Below are 19298 nucleotides of genomic sequence, written 5' to 3'. Positions count from 1 at the left end.
CTACAGCCTCAGGGGCTTGTAACCATAAGGGTGATGGCAGGTAGTACCAGGAGAGTACAGGCCCCAGCCTCAGATGCACACACAAGGATGGCTATTACAGCGCCTCATCTGTCTCATTTCTCTTGACCAAGGCAAGGAAGACTAGGTAGATAGGATTATTACGGCTGTAATTGCTGAAAACAGCACTGTGTGGCAGGGAAAGCCCTGGCTTTTGTGCTCACCCCTTGTTAAACCCGTGTTGGGTTGGTTCACAGTGCTCAGGTAGGAAGGAGAAAGCAGGCTCCAGCCAGTCTGGGGAGCTTGGATGCCAGGAAACTCACTGACTGCATCAAAAGGAGAGAAGAGCAGGATCTTTCCATAAGCTCAAGGACCCACCACTCACCCCATCCCCTGTGAAAAAAAGCAGCTGATACCCATATTTCTGCACAGGCTCATGTGATAGAAGGGACCTTTATTATTTTTTAGAGAGAATTCATACAGCCATTGATTATACAGAGCTATTTATCAGTATTAATTTCTTTCCACTTAAGAAAATTGTAATATACCATGATGAGGATGATAACGCCAAAACAAGATCACTGGCTCATCATCTAGGGTAAAAATACACACTTAACTGTTTGACACTTTATTGAATGCAAAGCAAGATCAAGCGTCTCTGCCTTTGTTGCACATGGCTGAAGCAGAAGCCCAGGGAGGGGAAGACTGCACAGCTTTCCTTGGCAGGGAAAATGGGCACCCCGTAGTCCTGACTTGTGTTTTTGTGGGGAGACTAACCCATGTTCTGTCGGTTGCCATAGCCCCTAGGATGGGTGTCCTTCCAGTCATCCCACTCCCGAGCTCTGTGGAGTGCTTGTTCATCTTCCTCTTCCTCCTCTTCTTCCTGATCTTCTTGTTGCTGAGCTGCCCTTTTGAACTCTGCCCAAGTTGGAAAAATGAAAAAGCAAGGGTGAGGAAAGGAGGGACTGTCGGGGGCCCAAGCTCCACTCTGAACACAACCACATAACATGAGAACAAGGAATATACAGCTAGCTGCCTACCCTGGGTGCCAGCAGAACTGGTGATACACTTAACAGGTAACACGTTAAGTAAAAGTAAGAAAAGATCCTCTGGTTTTCACGAACAGGCAAAAACATAAAAGTTGTCCCTCAAAATGAATTCTATTTTGGGAAAAAAATTCTTGCTAAAATAGCCAGCCACCCACAACAGTAAACAAAAACACCAACTGACCAAGAAAACCCCAGCAAACCAAAAGCTAAAGTGAAAACTATGATTTTATGATTTGTGACTTGCCAGGAAGGTGGGGCTACAGGTGACTCCTCTTCCTCCATCTACTTTTTTCTTTTTAGTTCCCACACCTGTGTCCCCAGCACCCACTATCCTAACATTTCTTTTCTTTTTGCCTTTTAGGGCCGTACCCATGGCATACGGAGGTTCCCAGGCTAGGGGTCAAATCGGAGCTGCAGCTGCTAGCCTACAGCACAGCCATAGCAATGTGGGATCTGAGCCACATCTGTGACCTACTCTGCAGCTCACAGTAATAACAGATCCTTAACCCACTGAGCAAAGGCCAGGGATTAAAGCTGCATCCTCCCAGGGCCTATGTTGGCTTCTCAACCCACTGAGCCACAATAGGAGCTCCAAGTTATACAATTTAGTGTGTGTCACAGGACATTTGAACCTACTAGCAAAGAATGTGTGTTATTTTGCACATGTTTGGAAAAGGGTGAGGTCCAAGTGGCACTTGTCATGCAGTGAACTCCCAAAAGAAATGAAACCGAATGCTATCTTTCTCTTCTGCACTATTTTTTTTCCCCCTTTGGGAGGTAAGGAACATTTCCTGGCTATCTTGAATCTTCCCAAGAAAAAAATCTTCTCATTACTACGAAAAAGAATGAAATACATGGGGATCTGATCTCTTTTAATAGTTTAGTCTTGTGGTTTTTTAAAAAACATTTTAATTGTAAAATAAGATACTGGAAAACACACAAAAATACATATAACTTAAGTTTATAAGAAGGCTAAGCTTAATAGCCTCCATTTCAGTTAAAAGATTTTCTGGGGAGTTCCCATCATGGCTCAGCAGAAACGAATCTGACTAGTATCCATATGGATACAAATTTGGTCCCTGGCCTCACTCATTGGGTTAAGGATCTGGCGTTGTTCTGAGCTGTGGTGTAGGTCACAGATGCAGCTAGATTTGGCGCTGCTGTGGCTGTGGTGTAGGCCAGTGGCTACAGCTCTGATTCTACCTCTAGCCTGGGAACCTCCATATGACGCGGGAGTGGCCCTACAAAGACAAAAAATAAAAATAAATAGATTTTCTGTACCATCCCCAAAGCTTCTTCCATGAGCATCTTCCAAATCACACCCTCTCTCTCCAAAAGTAATCACTATACCACCTTCTATAGTGATAACTTAAGAGTTTATTACCCAGGTGTGCATCCCTAGATACCAGAGTTGTCCACTGGTACATTCATTTTTTACTCAGTGATTTTTAGTACAGAGTTGTGCAACCATGATCACAATCCAATTCCAAAAAATTCTATCATCCCCAAAAGATCCCTTGTGTCCATTTACAGTTATTTTCCATCCCTTCCCTCCTCTTTGCCCCTGGAAATCACTACTCTACATTCCATCTCTATAGATTTGCCTATTCTGAATAGAAATGGAATCAAGTAACACATGGTCTTTTGTGTCTTTCTCTTAGCATAATGTTTTTGACTTTAGTCTTAATGCATTTAAAAATATTTTGATATTTTTTTAACCTACAGGTTTCTTCTTCTGCCCCTTTCTTTCCTTACAAGTTATCTATTGAAGGAGCTGGGGAATTTGACCTGCATAGTTTTTCCAAAATCTGGATTATGTCTACTGCATAGTCATGATGGAGTCCAACATGTTCTGTATTTCTGCCAGTTGGCAATTAGATACAGAGCTTGATGTGACCCAACCTTTGGCATGAATATAGGTGGTGCTATCTTCCCCCAGCAGGTGGCACATAATATCTATGTATCATATGTTGTGATATTAGCAACTATTGATGCTCAATGCCTAGATTTATTACTTTCCTGGGGGTTTCAAAAAGGTGATACTCTAGGAGTTCCCTTCATGGTGCAGTGGAAACGAATCCGACTAGGAACCATGAGGCTGCAGGTTTGATCCCTGGCCTTGCTCAGTGGGTTAATTAAGGATCCGGTGTTGCTGTGAGCTGTGGTGTAGGCCGGCAGCAACAGCTCCGATTGGACCCTTAGCCTGGGAACCTCCATATGTCGCGGGTGTGGCCTAAAAAGACAAAAAAAAAAAAAAAAGGTGATACTCTAACATTTCTTTCTTTTTTTTATTTTTTTTTTGTCTTTTTGCCTTTTCTAGGGCCGCTCCTTCCACATATGGAGGTTCCCAGGCTAGGGGTCTAATCGCAGCTGTAGCCACCAGCCTACACCAGAGCCACAGCAACATGGGATCCGAGCTGCATCTGCAACCTACACCACAGCTCATGGCAATGCCGGGTCCTTAACCCACTGAGCAAGGGCAGGGATATAACCCGCAAGCTCATGGTTCCTAGTCGGATTCATTAACCACTGCGCCACAATGGGAACTCCTAACATTTCTTTGTTTGTTTGTTTTTTTGGCCGTGCCCATGACATGTGAAGTTCCTGGGAATCGAACCTGCACCACAGGAGTGGCCTGAGCCACAGCAGTGACAGTGCTGGATCCTTTGACTTGCTAGGCCACCAGGGAACCCAACACTTTTTTATTAAAAAGAATGCTTTTGGAGCTCCTGCTGTAGCACAGGGGTAAAGAACCTAACTAGTATCCATGAGGATGCGGGTTTGAACCCTGGCCTCACTCAGTGGGTTAAGGATCCAGCATTGCCCTGAGCTGTGGTGTAGGTTGCAGATGCAGCTCGGATCCTGTGGTTGTGTGTCTGTGGTGTAGGCCAGCAGCTGCAGCTCCGAATCGATCCCTAGCCTGGGAACTTCCATAGGCCGTGGTTGCAGCCCTAAAAAGACAACAACAACAAAAAAGAAGAATGCTTTTTATAAAGAGAGGCTTCCCCTCATCTATGAATATTTAGTTACTCAGGAAAAAAAAGATTAATGCTTGATTCTTTCACTTTACCATTTCTCAAGGTAATAAATTGGTTATCATCCTTTAAAACTGAACACTTTTTGTTTTTAAATATGATTATGAACTCATGGATTTAAACACATTTGATGGGTTTCAACAAACTGCAATGATTTCTAAAAAATATTCAAATAAACTTCAATTTTAGAATAGTTAACCTATAGAAAAATTGAGAAGATAGTGAGAAGTTCTTATACATCCCTAACCAATTTCCTGTATTGTTATTAACATCTTCCATTACTATGGTTTGTATGTCATAAATAATGAACCGATACTGATGCATACATTATTAACAACAACTGCAGTACATACTTCATTCACATTTCGTTAGGTTTTACTGAATGTCCCTTTTTGGTTCCAGGATCCCATCCAGAATTCCATGTTACATTTAGCCCTCTGTCTCCTTAGTATCCTCTTAGCTATGAGAATTTCTCAGACTGTCCTTGTTTCTGATGGATTGGACAGTTTTGAGGGGGGTACTCATCAGTATTTTTTTTTTTTTTGGGCCATACCTGTAGCATATGGAAATTCCTAGGCTAGGGGCTGAATTGGAGCTGCGGCTGCCAGCCTACGCCACAGCCACACCAGCTCCTTAATCCACTGAATGAGGGCAGGGATCAAACCCACATCCTCATGGATACTACTTAGATTTGTAACCCGCTGAGCCACAACGAGAACTCCATCATCAGGTATTTTGCAGAATGTCCCTCAATCTGGGCTTATGACTTTTGGAGGAAAATATCAAGAGGTGAGGTTCCTTTCTCATCACATCAAATCAAGGCTGCACACCATCGACGTGACTTATCACTGCTGATGTTAACTGGGATCACCTAAATCAGTGTTTGTAGGGTTCCCAACTGTGAAGTTACTGCTTCCCCTCCTTCTACACTATAGTCTTTGGAAGCAAGTAACTAAATACAGCCTACACTTGAGGATGAGTTCTGCTTCACTTCCTTGAGACAGGTGTATATACACAAATTATTTAGAATTTTTCTGTAGGGGAGATTGGTGTCTTCGCTCTCATCTATTTATCTAATCATTTCTATCACTACAGACTCAAGGATACTTATTTGATCCCTTGTATTATAATCCAAATACTGTTATTTTACTGCTCTAATTCTTCCAGTTTTGGCCAGTTAACAGTTCTTTCAGCAGGCCCTGTGTCACACTAACATACCTCAATAGTTTTTTGTTGTTGCTGTTTTTTCTTGAGTGCTTCTTTACTTTCTAGTACTACAAGATATTTCAGGTTCATCTTATATAGTCTCTGCCCCAGTCCTAGAATTATCCATTTCTCTAAGCAGTCCTGGTTCCTTTAATTGGAGAATGGTATTAGAAACCAAGATGTGGGCACTAGATATGCTTGTTGCTATTGGCAATTATCCTTATTGACGCCAAACTGAATTTGAGTCCTTTTGAAATGACCATAGTAGTCTTTGAAAGATTCTTTCCTGTCTTTTATGACAGGATGTTCCAAGCTCATCTTGTTTACTTCCTGCCACAGACTTGGAATTGGCTATTTCTCTAAGACATTCTGGTTTCTTTTAATGGGAATGGTATTTCAAGAATACAATCTGGTTTCCTAGGTGTGCTCTTTGCTTCTGGGCTGATCATTGTTTCTAAGCATTTTCAGTGGCTAAAGCAAAGGGGTGTGTGTGCATGTTTACTTTTAAATAAAATCTCTCATACTCATACAGGGGACTACAGGATTGTTTTATTTCTAACTTCAATTCTTTGAATTACGTCTGTATTCTTCCACACAAAAACTCTTAGCTCTCAGAGATGATGGAATTTGAATATCCCATAATTGCTCATTTATATTGTCTCACATTACATACAGTCTTGGAATAACACTAATATTATTACGATTGCTAAGAACAGTTCATTTTTTTTGCATATGCTTTCCCCATTAGAAAAAAGTTACACTGTATCTACATTAACTGAGCACTGAGCACATAGGCATTCATACTCTATTCTCTCCCTTTATCTCCTTTAATCTTAGTTCTACAAGTAACTATAACTATATATTTAATGCTTACCACCAGTCCTTATGTCAATGTCTTTCTCATCACTATGTTGCCAGGGGCTCACCCTCTAGCAAATTTCTTAGGAAGGGATCACAGGAACAACATTTCCTGAGTTATATACTGATAACTATATAGTTATATACTGATAACTATCTGTACTTTCACACCTAAAAGTCAAGTTTACCAGATATAATATCCTTGGCTCATTTTTCCTATGAGTATCTTAAATATGTTACTCCATTTTCTTCTGGCATAAAGTGTTAGTATCAAGAAATTTGAGGATGATCTGATTTTCCTTCCTTTATAAACCACCTGCTGTTTCTGCTGAAGCATCCAAGGCATTCTAGTAATTTTATTAGAATGTGTCTTGTTGGTCATTCTGGGTCAAAATTCTCAGGTAGAAGGTGTGCTTTTTAGGGCCACACCCATGGCATATGGAAGTTCCCAGGCTAGAAGCTGAATCAGAGTTACGGCTGATGGCCTATGCTACAGCCACAGCAATGTGGGATCTGAGCCGCATTTGCAACTTACATCGCAGCTCACAGCAACGCCAGATCCCCAACCTACTGAGCAAGGCCAGGAACTGAACCTGCACCCTCATGGATACTGGTTGGATTTGTTTCTGCTGCACTGCAATGGGAACTCTCTGGTGTGCTTTTTTAAATCAAATCTTTTTTTTTTTTTTTTTTTTTAGTTCCAGGAAAGTTTTCTCAATAATAGTTTTAAGCATTTATTCTTTTGCCTTGCTTTAGTTTTCTTATTCAGACAATCTTATTATCAGGTCTTCTTTGCCATCTTTAATATTTGTCACTTCTAGAATTTCATCTTTGTTTCTTTTTGATTTAAAACATTTTCCTTTTTACTTGAGAAGGCACTTTCTGCTGTGTTCATTCATTCGTGTTTTCTTCTGGTTAAGACTTCACTTTTTATTCAAATTGAAATATAGTTGACTTACAATATTATATTAGTTTCAGGTGCTTCAATATTTTATAGATTATATTCTAAAGTTCTTATAAAATATTGGCTATATTCCCTGTGCTGTACAATATATCCTTGTAGCTTATTTATTTTATACATAGTAGTTTCTATCTCTCAATCCCCTCCTATCTATCATCTTGCTCTTCCCTCCATTCTCTCCCCCTCTCCACTGGTAACCACTAGTTTGTTCTCTATATCTGTGAGTCTGTTTGTTTTATTTATTATTAGATTATTTTTTAGAGTCCACATACAAGTGAGATGTACAGTATTTGTCTTTCTCTTATTTCGCTAAGAAAAATACCCTCTATGGTCCATCCATGTTGTTGAAAATGGCAGTTGCATTCTTTTTCATGGCTGAGTGATATGTCACAACTTTATCCATTCATCTCTTGATGCATACATACGCCGCTTCCATATGTTGGCTATTGTAAATAACACTGCTATGAACACTGGGGTGCATGCATCTTTTCAATTTAGTGTTTTCATTTTCTTTAGATAAAAACCCAGGAGTGGAACAGCTGGATCATATGATAGTTCTATTTTAATTTTTTGAGAAACCTCCACGCTGCTATCCATAGTAGCTGCACCAGTTTATATTCCCACCAACAGTGTACTAGGGTTTCTGTTTCTCCACATCCTCAACAGCTTGCGTTATTTTTAGACTTTCTGATGACCACTTTGATAAATGTGAGGTGATATCTCATTGCGGTTTTGATTTGCATTTCTCTGATGATTAGCAATGTTGAGCATTTTTTCATGTGCCTGCTGGTCGTCTGTATATCTTCTTTGGAAAATTGTTTACTCAGGTCTCCTGACCATTTTTATTCAGGTTTTTAAAAATTAAGTTATATGAGCTGTCTATATAATTTTGGATATTAACCCCTTATGGGTCATGACATATTTTCTACTATTCTGTAGGTTGTCTTTTCGTTTTGTTGGTTTCTTTTGCTGTGATAAAGTTTTTATGTTTAATTAGGTCCCATCTGTTTATTTTTGCTTTTGTTTCCTTTGCCTGAGGAGACAGATCCATAAAAATACTGCTACGATTTATGTCAAAGAGTGATCTGCCTTTGCCTTCATTTCTGAAATGATTCTTTTTTCTTACTTCCCCCAAGTTGTCACTACATTTCTCAGTTTTTCTAATCTTGCTTTGTATGTTTTTTCTGCATCTTATTTAATTTTCTTAATGTCTTCCAACTCATTTTTAAACAGTATTTTTTAGATTTGTTGTTTACTGAATGTGTCTTTCTGGAATGCTTTCTCTCGTTTTTAAAATTGAAGCATAGCTGATTTACAACATTGTGTTAGATTCAGATGTACAGTCAAGTGATTCAGTTTGTGTGTGCATACTCACACACATATATACACATATATATTTTCAATTATATTCCTCCATATCATTTACGTGTGGAATTTAAAAAATAATACAAATGAATCTATATACAAAACAGAAACCAACTCACAGACATAGAAAACAAATTTAGGGTTACCAGAGTGGGGAGAGAGGGAGGAACAAATGAGGAGTAACAGATACAAACGATAATGCATAAAATAGATAAGCAACGTGTAATGCTTTTGATTTTGTTTTTTTCTTCTTTATAATAATTTTGTGTGGTATCTGACCTTGATAATTTTTTTTTGGTCCACACCCATGGCATGTGGAAGTTCCAAGGCCAGGGATCAAACCCGTGCCACAGCAGTGACTCTGAGCCACAGCAGTAACAACACTGAATCCTTAACCTGCTGAGCCACCAGGGAACTCCTGACCTTGATAATTTTCCATTCATTTTTCTTACAGCTTTATTAAGATTACATACGGTAAAATTTACCCATTTTAAGTGTACAATTCAGTGATATTTAGTATATTCAGAGTTGTGCAACCATCATCACAGTTTGTTGCTCATTCTCATGTGTAGTAAGCATTCTTGAACTTTGAGAAAGAAGTATGGTTCAAGGTTGCTTTCTAACTTCACAGAGGCTCCCTTTACGCTGTTTTTAATGTATTTTTTTTTGGAATAGATTTAATTTTTTAGAGCAGTTTTAGGTTGATATAGCAAAGTTGAGCATAAGGTACAGAGACTTCCCATATAATCCCTGCCCTAACACATGCACAGCCTTACTCATGATCAGTATCTCATGCCAGAGTGGTACATTTGTTACAAGTGAGGAATCTACATTAACACATCAATATCAATCGGAGTCCACAGTTTACACTCGGGCGTTTTTATGTATGTTAAAGCAATACTTGCTTGATTAGAGTTCTTGGTTCTGGTCCTCTCTCCAACTCTTATATACACTTTTTCTTTGCTGCTTCTTTATTGTTCTTGTTCTGCTTAATATCAAGTCTATTTTCAGTAATTTCTCCTTAGTGTGGGATCATATATGAGTAGGGAAATCTGGTGGCTCATTTTCAAGAGTTCATTAAGGGTGAGGCTGCTCCATCTCTTTCAGACCTTCTGACCACAGGTCCCTTGTACTCATTCAGTTTTTACTGGAGGGCAAAACCCCTCACATTTTAACTACTGGGTTTTTTTTTTTTTTAATTTGTTTTTTCCTTTTCTTTTTATGGCCTCACCTGCAGCATATTGAAGTTACCAGGTTAGGTGTCAAATTAGAGTCGCATCTATGACCTATGGTGCAGCCTGCAGCAATGTTGGATCCTTAACTTTCTGAGCAAGGCCAGGGACCAAAGTCACATCCTCATGGACACTATGTCGGGATCTTAACCTGCTGAGCCACAACGGGAACTCCTTAACTACTGTTCTTAAATTGAACTGCCACACTTTTATTTTTTCATTAAAATTATTTTTTGCTGAAGTATACTGGACTTACAATATAATATTTGTTTCAGGTGTACAACATAGGGATTCTCTATTTTTATAGATTATGCACCAAAGTTAGTACAATATTGACTAGATTCTCTGTGCTGTACGTTACATCCCTGTGACTTTTTATTTATCTTATAGCTGACAATCTGTTATCTCTTAATCCCCTTCACCTATTTTCACCCATCCTCCCATCCCCCTCCCTCTGGTAACCACTAGTTTGTTCTTTGTATCTGTGACTTAGTTTCTGGTTTCTTTTGTTTATTTTTTTAGATTCCACATATAAGTGAAAACATATAGTATTTACCTTTTTGTCTGACTTATTCAACTTAGCATAATACCCTCCAGGTCATCCATGTTGTCACAAATTACATTTAGTTGTTGTCACAAAAGAATATCTCATTCTTTTTTATGGCTGAGTTGGGAAAACTGGATAGCTATATAAAAGAATGAAACTCGACTGTTTTCTCAATCATTTACAAAAATAAACTCAAAATGAATTAAAGATTTAAATGTAAGACCTGAAACCATAAAACATCTAGAAGAAAACAGGCAGTGTACTCTTTGAAATTGGTCTTAGCAATATATTTTTTAAACTATCTCCTCAGGCAAGGACAATAGAAGTAAAAATAAACAAATGGGACCATATCAAACTAAAAAGCTTTTGCACAGCAAAGGGAACCATCAGCTAAACAAAAATGTGCCAACCACATTAACAAAAGAAAGTATAAAAATCACATGACTGGAGTTCCCACTGTGGATCAGTGGTAACAAACCCAACTACCTGACTAGGATCCATGAGGATGCAAGTTTGATCCCTGGCCTTGCTCAGTGGGTTAAGGATCCAGCGTTGCTGGGAGCTGTGGTGTAGGCTACAGGCGTGGCTTGGATCCTGAACTGCTGTGGCTGTGGTGTGAGCTGGCAGCTGCAGCTCCAATCTGACCCCTAGCCTGGGAACTTCCATATGCTATGGGTGTGGCCCTAAAAAGACAAAAGAAAAGAAATCACATGATTATCTCCATAGATGCAGAAAAAGCATTTGACAAAATTTAACATCCATTAATAATAAAAATTCTGAGAGTGAGTATCAAGGGAAAATGTCAATATAATAAAGGCCCATTTGGGACAAACCCACAGCCATTATCATACACAGTGGTGAAAAGCTGAAAGCCTCCCTGCTTTCTGGAACAAGATAAGGATGTTCACTCTCACCACCTCTATGCAACAAAGTACTGGAAGTCCTAGTCACAGCAATCAGACAAGAAAAATAAATTAAAAGTACCCAAATTAGAAGGGAAGAGGTAAAACTGTCACTAGTTGCAGCTGACATGATGCTGTAACATAGAAAGCCCAAATGTCTCTACCCCAAAACTATTAGAATAAATGAATTCGGCAAGTTTGTAAGATACAAGGTTAACATACAGAAATCTGTTGTGTTTCTATATGATACTAATAAAATGTCAGAAAGAGAAAGTTAAAAAAAATCCTGTTTAAAATCACATCAGAAAGAATAAAATACTTAGGAATAAACTTAACCAAGAAGGCAAAAGACTATACTCTGAAAACTATAAAACACTGATGAAGGAAACTGAAGATGATTCAGAGAAATGGAAAGATATCCCATACTCTTGGACTTGAAGAATTAATATGGTTAAATGGCCATACTACTCAAAGCAATCTACAGGTTTAATGCAACCTCTATCAAAATACCCATATTTTTAATAACTCTCAAATTCATATGAAACTACAAAAGACCCTGAATTGCCAAAGCAATCTTGAGAAAAAAGAATAACTCCAGAGGTGTAACCTTCCTAGACTTCAGACCATACTACAAAGCTATAGTAATCAAAGCTGCATGGTAGTGGCACAAAAACAGACACATAGATTAATGGAACAGAACAGAGAGCCCAGAAATAGACTCACACACCCATGGTCATTTAATCTTTGACAAAGGAGGCAAGAATATACATGCAGAAAAGACAGTCTACCTACAAGTGGTTCTGGGAAAATTGGACAGATACATTTAAAACAATGAGATTAGAACACTCCCTCACACTATATAAAAAGTAAACTCAAAATGGTTTAAAGACCTAAATGTAGGATCTAAAACCATAATATTCCTGGAAAAGAATATAGACAGAACACTTTCTGACATAAATTGTGGAAGGATTTGTTTTGGATCTGTCTCCTAAGTCAAAAGACATAAAAGCAAAACTAGGAAGTTCCTGTTGTGGCTGAGCAGTAATAAGCCCAACTAGTATCTATGAGGATGTGGGTTTGATCCCTGTCCTTGTTCAGTGGGTTAAGGATCCAGCATTGCTGTGAACTGCAGTGTAGGTCGCAGATGTGGCTTGGATCTGGCATTGCTGTGGTGGTGGTGTAGGCCAGCAGCTGTAACTCCAATCTGCCCCCTAGCCTGGGAACTTCCATATGCCACAAGTGCAGCCCCTTTTAAAAAGCAAAAAAAAAAAAAAAAAAAAAAAAAAAGCAAAAACTAAACAAATGGAACCTAATTAAACTTTAAAAGATTTTGCATAGCAAAGGAAAACAGAAACAAAATGAAAAGCCAACCTACAGATTGGGAGAAAATATTTACAAATGATGTGCCCAGCAAAGGGTAAATACCCAAAATACATAAACAGCTCATTTAATTCATTATTAAAAAATTAACAACTCAATCAAAAATGGGCAGAAGACTTGAAGAGACAGTTTCCAAAGAAAACATACAGATGGCTAACAGGCATATGAGAAGACAACCAAAATCACTAATCAGAGAAATGCAAATCAAAACCACAAGGTATCACCTCACACCTTTTAGAATGGTGATCATCAAAAAGTCTACAAATAACAAATGTTGGAGAAGATGTGGAGAAAAGGGAATAGTCATACACTATTGGTAGGAATGTAAATTGGTGCAGCCATTATGCAAAACAGTATGGAGATTCCTCAAGAAACTAAATATAGAACTACCATATGATTCAGCAATTCCACATCTGGGTATATGTCTGGAAAAAAATAAAACACTAATTTGAAAAGATACATGCACCCCACTGTGTATATCAGCACTATTTACAATAGCCAAGATATGGAAGCAACCCAAGTGCCCATCGATAGACAAATGGATAAAGAAAATGTAGTATACACACACACGCAACACACACACTCACACACAAAATGGACTATTACTCAGCAATAAGAAAAAATGAAATTCTGCAATTTGCAGTAACATGGATGGATCTAGAGGGTATTATGCTTGGTGAAATAAGACACAGGAAGACAAATACTGTATGGTAACACTTATATGTGGAATCTAAAAAGTAATACAAATGAATGGATATGCAAAACAGAAACAGACTCACAGAGAAAACAAACTTGTGGTTACCTAAGAAGGCAGAGAGAAGTGGGGAGGGACAAATTAGGTGTATAGTATTAATAGATACAAATATTAATGGATACAAATTACTATACAGATAAGCAACAAGGATATATTGTATAGCACAGGGAATGACAGTCATTATTTTGTAATAACTTGAAATCTCATAATGGAGTATAATGTGCAAAAATAATAAATTATTATGCTCTACACTTGAAGTTAATATTGTAGATTTACTGTACTTCAATTAAAAAATAAATAAAATTCATCTCTTGTAGACAATGTGCAGTTGAGTGTGATAACCTTTGATTTATTGGCAGTTTATTCTGTTTACATTAATATAACTAGCTGATACGGCTGAACTGGGATCTACCATTCTGCAATTGGTTTTCTGTTCATCTCATCTGTTTTTGTTCCTTTGTTCATTCTTTCTTGCCTCCTTCCCTTTTAATTTCTCCACTGACTTTATAGCTTTGTCTCTTTGCATTATTTTTAAAAATAGACTTTTTATCTTAGAGCAGTTTTAGGTACACAGCATAATTGAATGAGAAGTAGACAGTGTTCCTATATACCCCCTAACCTACACAGGCACAGCCTCCCCCAACTATTAACATCCAGCACCACAGTGTTATATTTGTTATAATCAATGAACTTAACACTGATACGCCATTATCACCTAAAGTCCACAGTCTACATTATAGTTCACTCTTGATGCCGTATATTCTATGAATTTGGGCAAATGTATATTGACATGTATTCGCCATTACAGCATCATACCTCAGTTTCCCTGCCCTAAAAATCCTGTGTTCTGCCTACTAAGCCCTCCTTTTCCTCTAATCCCTGGCAACCACTGATCTTTTTACTGTCTCCGGAGTTTTTCCATTTCCAGAATGTCAAATAGTTGGAATCATATAGTCTTGTAGCCTTTTCAGTTTGGCTTCTTTCACTTAGCAATATGTGTTTAAGGTTCCTCCATGTCTTTTTATGTCTTGATAGCTCATTTCTTCTTAGCGATGAATACTGTTCCATTGTTTGGATATACTACAGTTTATTTATCCATTTGCTCATTGAAGGAATCTTGGTTGCTTTCAAGTTTTGGCAGTTATAAATAAAGCTGTTATAAACATTTGTGTGCAGTTTTTGTGTGGATCTAACTTTTCAACTCATTTGGGTAAATACCAAGGACCATGACTACTGGATCATATGGTAAGAGAATGTTTAGTTTTGATAAACTGTCTTTCAAAGTGTCTATACCATTTTACATTCCCACAAGCAATGAATGACAGTTCCTGCTGCTCCATTATCCATGCCAGCATTTGGTATTGTCAGTGTTTTGGGATTTTGGCCATTCTTTCTGGGGTGTCCTGGGATCACTGTTGTTTTAATGTGCAATTCCCTAATGATATATGATGTTGAGCATCTTTCCATATAATTATTTTCCCGCTGTGTAATCTTCTTTGGTAAGGTGTCTATTAAGGTCTTTTGCTCACTTTCTGCACCTGTGGCATATGGAAGTTCCCAGGGTAGTGGTTGAATTGAAGCTGCAGCTGCCTGCCTACAACACAGCCACAGCAATGTGGGATCCAAGTTGCATCTGCAACCTACACCACAGCTCATGGCAACACCAGATCCTTAACCCACTGAGCGAGGCCAGAGATGGAACCCAGAAACTCATGGATACTAGTTGGGTTTGTAACCCACTGAACCACAATGGGAACTCCTGCTTTTGCTCACTTATAAATGGGGTATTTGAGGCGCTGCTTCATTACCTCTGGGTCCCACTGTTTCAAGTGGGAAGTTAGCAACAATTCATATTGTTGTTCTTCTATATGTAGTATGCACTTCTCTCTGGCTGCTTTCAAGATTTTCTTTTTCCTGTGTCTTCAGCAATTTGACTATGATGCGCATATGTTTTTTCTTTGTATTTAACCTGCTTAGTTTTCTGAATCTCTAAATTTGTGGTTCACAGATTTTGGGAAAATTTCAGCCATCATTTCTTCAAATAATTTTTAATGGCCCCTTCTCTCTCTTTCTCCTCTCCTACTGGTATTCCGATTATACATACGGTAGACTTCTTTTACATTATTCCACAGGTCATGGGGGCGCTTCATTTTTTTCCATTATTTTTTGTTTTCAGATTGCTTAATTTGTACTGATCTATTTTTAAGTTAACCAACCTTTTCTTCTGTCATTGACAATCTGCTATTAAGCTCATCTATTTTTTTTTTCTTTTTCAGGCTGCATCTATGGCATATGGAAATTCCCAGGCTAGGGGTCAAATCGGAGCTGCAGAGGCCAGCCTACACCACAGCCACAGCAACATGGGATCCGAGCCACATCTGCAACCCATTCCAGAGCTCATGGCAACACTGGATCCTTAACCCACTGAGTGAGGTCAAGGATTGAACCTGCATCCTCATGGATACTATAGTCAGGTTTGTTACCAGTGAACCACAACAGGAACTCCTGAAGTTTTTTTTCTATTGTTCTTTTTTTCCCCAATTTTTAATAATTGAAATATAGTTGCTATACAATATTATGTTAGTTTCAGGTTATTAAAATGGTTTGATATTTGCATACATTATGAAATGATCATCACAATAAGTCCAGTAATCATTTGTCCACACACAAAGCTATTACAACATAATTGACCGTATTCCTTATGCTGTGTATTACATCCCCATGGCTTATTTATTGTCTAACTAGAGGTTTGTAGCTATTAACCCCCTTCACCTATTTCACCTCCCCAACTTCCCTCTCCTGTGGCAAGTACCCTTTTCTGAGTCTGTTTTGATTTTTAACCTTCACATACTGTATTTTTCAGTTCCAGAATTTTTTGTGTATAGTTTTTTCTTCTCTGAGACATCCTACCTTTTTATCCATTATAAGCATATTTCCCCCATGCCCTTAAGCATAGAAATAAGCTACTTTAAAGTCCTTGTCTGCTAATTTTAATATCTGAGTCATCTTGCAGTTGGTCTCCATTGATTGCTTTTCCTCTTGAGTATAAATCACATTTTCTTTCTTTGTTTTTATATGTATAGTAGTTTTAGGCTTGAATCCTAGACTTTGTGAATGGTATGTTGTAGAGATTCTGAATTGTTTTGTTCCTCTAAAGAGTACTGATTTTTCATTTTAGCTAATTTTCATTTGGAGTCTATCCTATGCACGTGTAGCTTAGTAGTCTACCAGAGATTTGGGCAGGGTTTATAAAGAGAATTAGGGTCTGTGGTTCTCTCCTGGGACATCTTTCCAGTCTTTAGTCGCTACAGTCACCCTATACTCAGTTCTCTCACTCCTCAACCAATAAAAGTTTCTATACAAGTTATACTTATTCCAGCTCACAGCAACTGCGGCCTGCCCATGGGTGAAAAACTATAAAATACTAGGAGACTCTTTCAAATGACCATTCTTCTATTCTCTGTACTATAGTGGAAACAGCATTAGAACTGAGAACTTTAGGGCCTGTATTAAAGTCCTAGCTTGGCCACTTTCTAGCTGTGTTGACTTTGGGTAAGTCAGTTCTCAGACACCATTTCTTCATCCTAAAATGGGGATAAGAATGTCTGCTTCATGGGGTTTTTAAGATCAAGTGGGATAATACATAAGCTAAGGAAAACAGGCTCAGAGGAGCCAGATGATATCCTATCTATTAAGTGGTAGGACTAACTAGTTACTCCAGATCTCTCCATGATTGTTCTGCTACACCATATTGCTTCTATCTCTCTAATGACTACCTGCTCCATCCTTCCCTCCCAAAGACACCTCCCAGTACCTACCATGATCTGATCACCAAGTTGAATACCAATAAAACAGTAAGCCAAAGTCCCTGCCCCCAAAAGTTCAAAGTACCATTCCCGTCTAAGTGTTTAAGACCCTACAGCCTATGTCTGCTTTGGTTGCTCTCAGGACCTTGAGGTAGCTGTTTTGTTATATTCTATTCAGTTTCTAATTGTTATCTAGAGGAGGGGTTGGCTTGATACAACCTACTCTGCTGTTACCAAAAACGGAAAATGCTATCCATGGATTTTTGGCTTTGCTATCTAGCTGTTCAATTTGTTTTTATGCCATGATATTTGGAGAGATTAAGAAACTATGCTGTTGGAGTTCCTGTTGTGGCTCAGAGGGTTAAGAACCAAAAAACATGTTTGTAAGGATGATGCAGGTTTGATCCTGGCCTCGCTCAGTGGGTTAAGGATCTGGCGTTGCAAGCTGTGCCATATGTCGCTGATGTGGCTTTGATCTGACTTTGCAATGACTGTGGCATACGCTGGCAGCTGCAGCTCTGGTTCAACCCCGGGAACTTCCATATGCCACAGGTAAAAAGGAAAAAAAAAAAAAAAAAACTACACAGCACCATCCTCCCATAATCATCAGCTATTTATTTTAATAATAAATGAAATATAATATTGACTATATTACTCAGAATGTTTGTCCAGATTTCTTGTGCTTCTAAAGAATAATACTTGCTCTGAATTTAATTGCTAGAGAGTTATGGACCAGTAGTGTAAAAGTATAACTACTCTCCTCCCACCCGTTCATACCTGTTGTAGTCTTGGCTATTCCTTGATCTGGTAGTGCTCCAAGTTTCCGATGCTGATCATACCAATCATTTACCGTCATAGATGCCAGACTTGGATAACCAGCTCCAAACACTCTGCAAGAATCATATCACACTTAGAAAAGTAAACATAAATAGCACTATTTAAAGGCCTCTTCAGTAATAAAGCCTATGTCTGTTTCACCCCTGCTCTCCTATTCAGGAATCTTCTGAGGAGTTGTGTAAAACTCCTATGAAGATGTATAAAAAGAGGAAGGAGCATTAAAGACAAGAGCTTTCACAAGAAAATACCCCACTTGTTTTCATTTCTCTAGGCTAAAATAGGTCTCCAACAGCACATCGTGGGATTCAACGTCCCCAAACTTTCCAAAATGTGACAGCCACCCAGTCGGACCTACTTGACTTCAGCTGACCAAGATGCCAGAAGAATCAATTAATGGGTGAGCTCCATTACGATACTCTCATTCTGTCCACCAGGTCATGACCAATTACTAAGGTCTTGATTATCTTAGTTCTTATCTGGGCATTTTCTCTTCTCTTCCTCATTCTTCCCCGTGACACAATTCCCTGTTCAGACTGCCTCCATCAAGCGTTTATTGGGAAAACAGCTCCTTCTCTCTAGATTAACAGTCCTCTATGAATAGACCATATTGTCCTTATCTATTCTGTTTCCCCCTAAATCTTAACACCCCATATCTCCTCCATCTACAAAGACTGTCCATACTAGCCATTGCCCTTCTCAATCTTTGCATTCATATCCTTACCTTTTTGTGGGAATCACTCCTACACGGAGACTTCCAATACCCATGGAGGTGGATCACACACCTTCTAGATCCTTCTCAAGAGACTATCCAATGCATAAGATCCCCAAACCTTCCTTTTCCACCTTACTAACCATAACACTTCTCTTTCAACACCTGTTCTCTTCTGGAGGGTCTCATCACCCCCTCACCCTTACTGTCAGTCTATAGCACAGGTTACAAACCTAACCAATTGCTGGATTGGTCCGAAAACTTCTCAGGAGTCCTCAATAGTTTTATGGGCCTTTCCTCTACCTCCAGAGATCCTTCTTAGCCTAACTTTAAATTACCACAAGGCCTCCATTTTTCCAAAAGATTGGCTGTTTAGGACCGATTTAAATAAATTTCCAGGAGTCTCTCAACTGATAGGGGAAGTTACTCATTTGGCTCATTAGGCCTTTTTCTGTTTCCAACATATATCCAACTATACCTGGTCCTTACCCCAGGAAACCTGAACATTTCCTATTGCAACCGCAAACTCTCAGTGCCACTACAGGTACATGGAACCTATAGATCCCCATACTCCTGGCAGGCGACATAATGTAACACTTCACTGGGGAAAATTTCCAAATTATATCCAAAAAAATTATGAATACAATCTCTTCAACTTTA

At 38.7% G+C, this 19298-nt stretch overlaps 1 protein-coding gene across 1 annotated transcript in view; it reads right to left on the bottom strand.

Annotated features, from left to right (window-relative positions):
* Window positions 1–418: 418 nt before the first annotated feature.
* IGBP1 (immunoglobulin binding protein 1) overlaps window positions 419–19298 on the bottom strand; it is a 31784-nt gene continuing 12904 nt past the window's right edge. The window contains exons 5-6 of the mRNA XM_001927370.6: window positions 17870–17982; window positions 419–915 (exon numbers count right to left, since the gene is read on the bottom strand). Coding sequence (XP_001927405.1) covers window positions 770–915; window positions 17870–17982 — 259 coding nt within the window. The 3' untranslated portion in view covers window positions 419–769. The remainder of the gene's footprint in view (window positions 916–17869; window positions 17983–19298) is intronic.

Source organism: Sus scrofa, chromosome X, assembly GCF_054392235.1.
Source record: "Sus scrofa isolate SSC_HxYL_T2T_F1_AM1 chromosome X, Sscrofa_HxYL_maternal_Yorkshire_Landrace_v2.0, whole genome shotgun sequence".
NCBI lineage: Eukaryota > Metazoa > Chordata > Mammalia > Artiodactyla > Suidae > Sus > Sus scrofa.
Note: the sequence above shows the minus strand (reverse complement) of the source record. Positions and strands in the feature narration are given on the sequence as shown.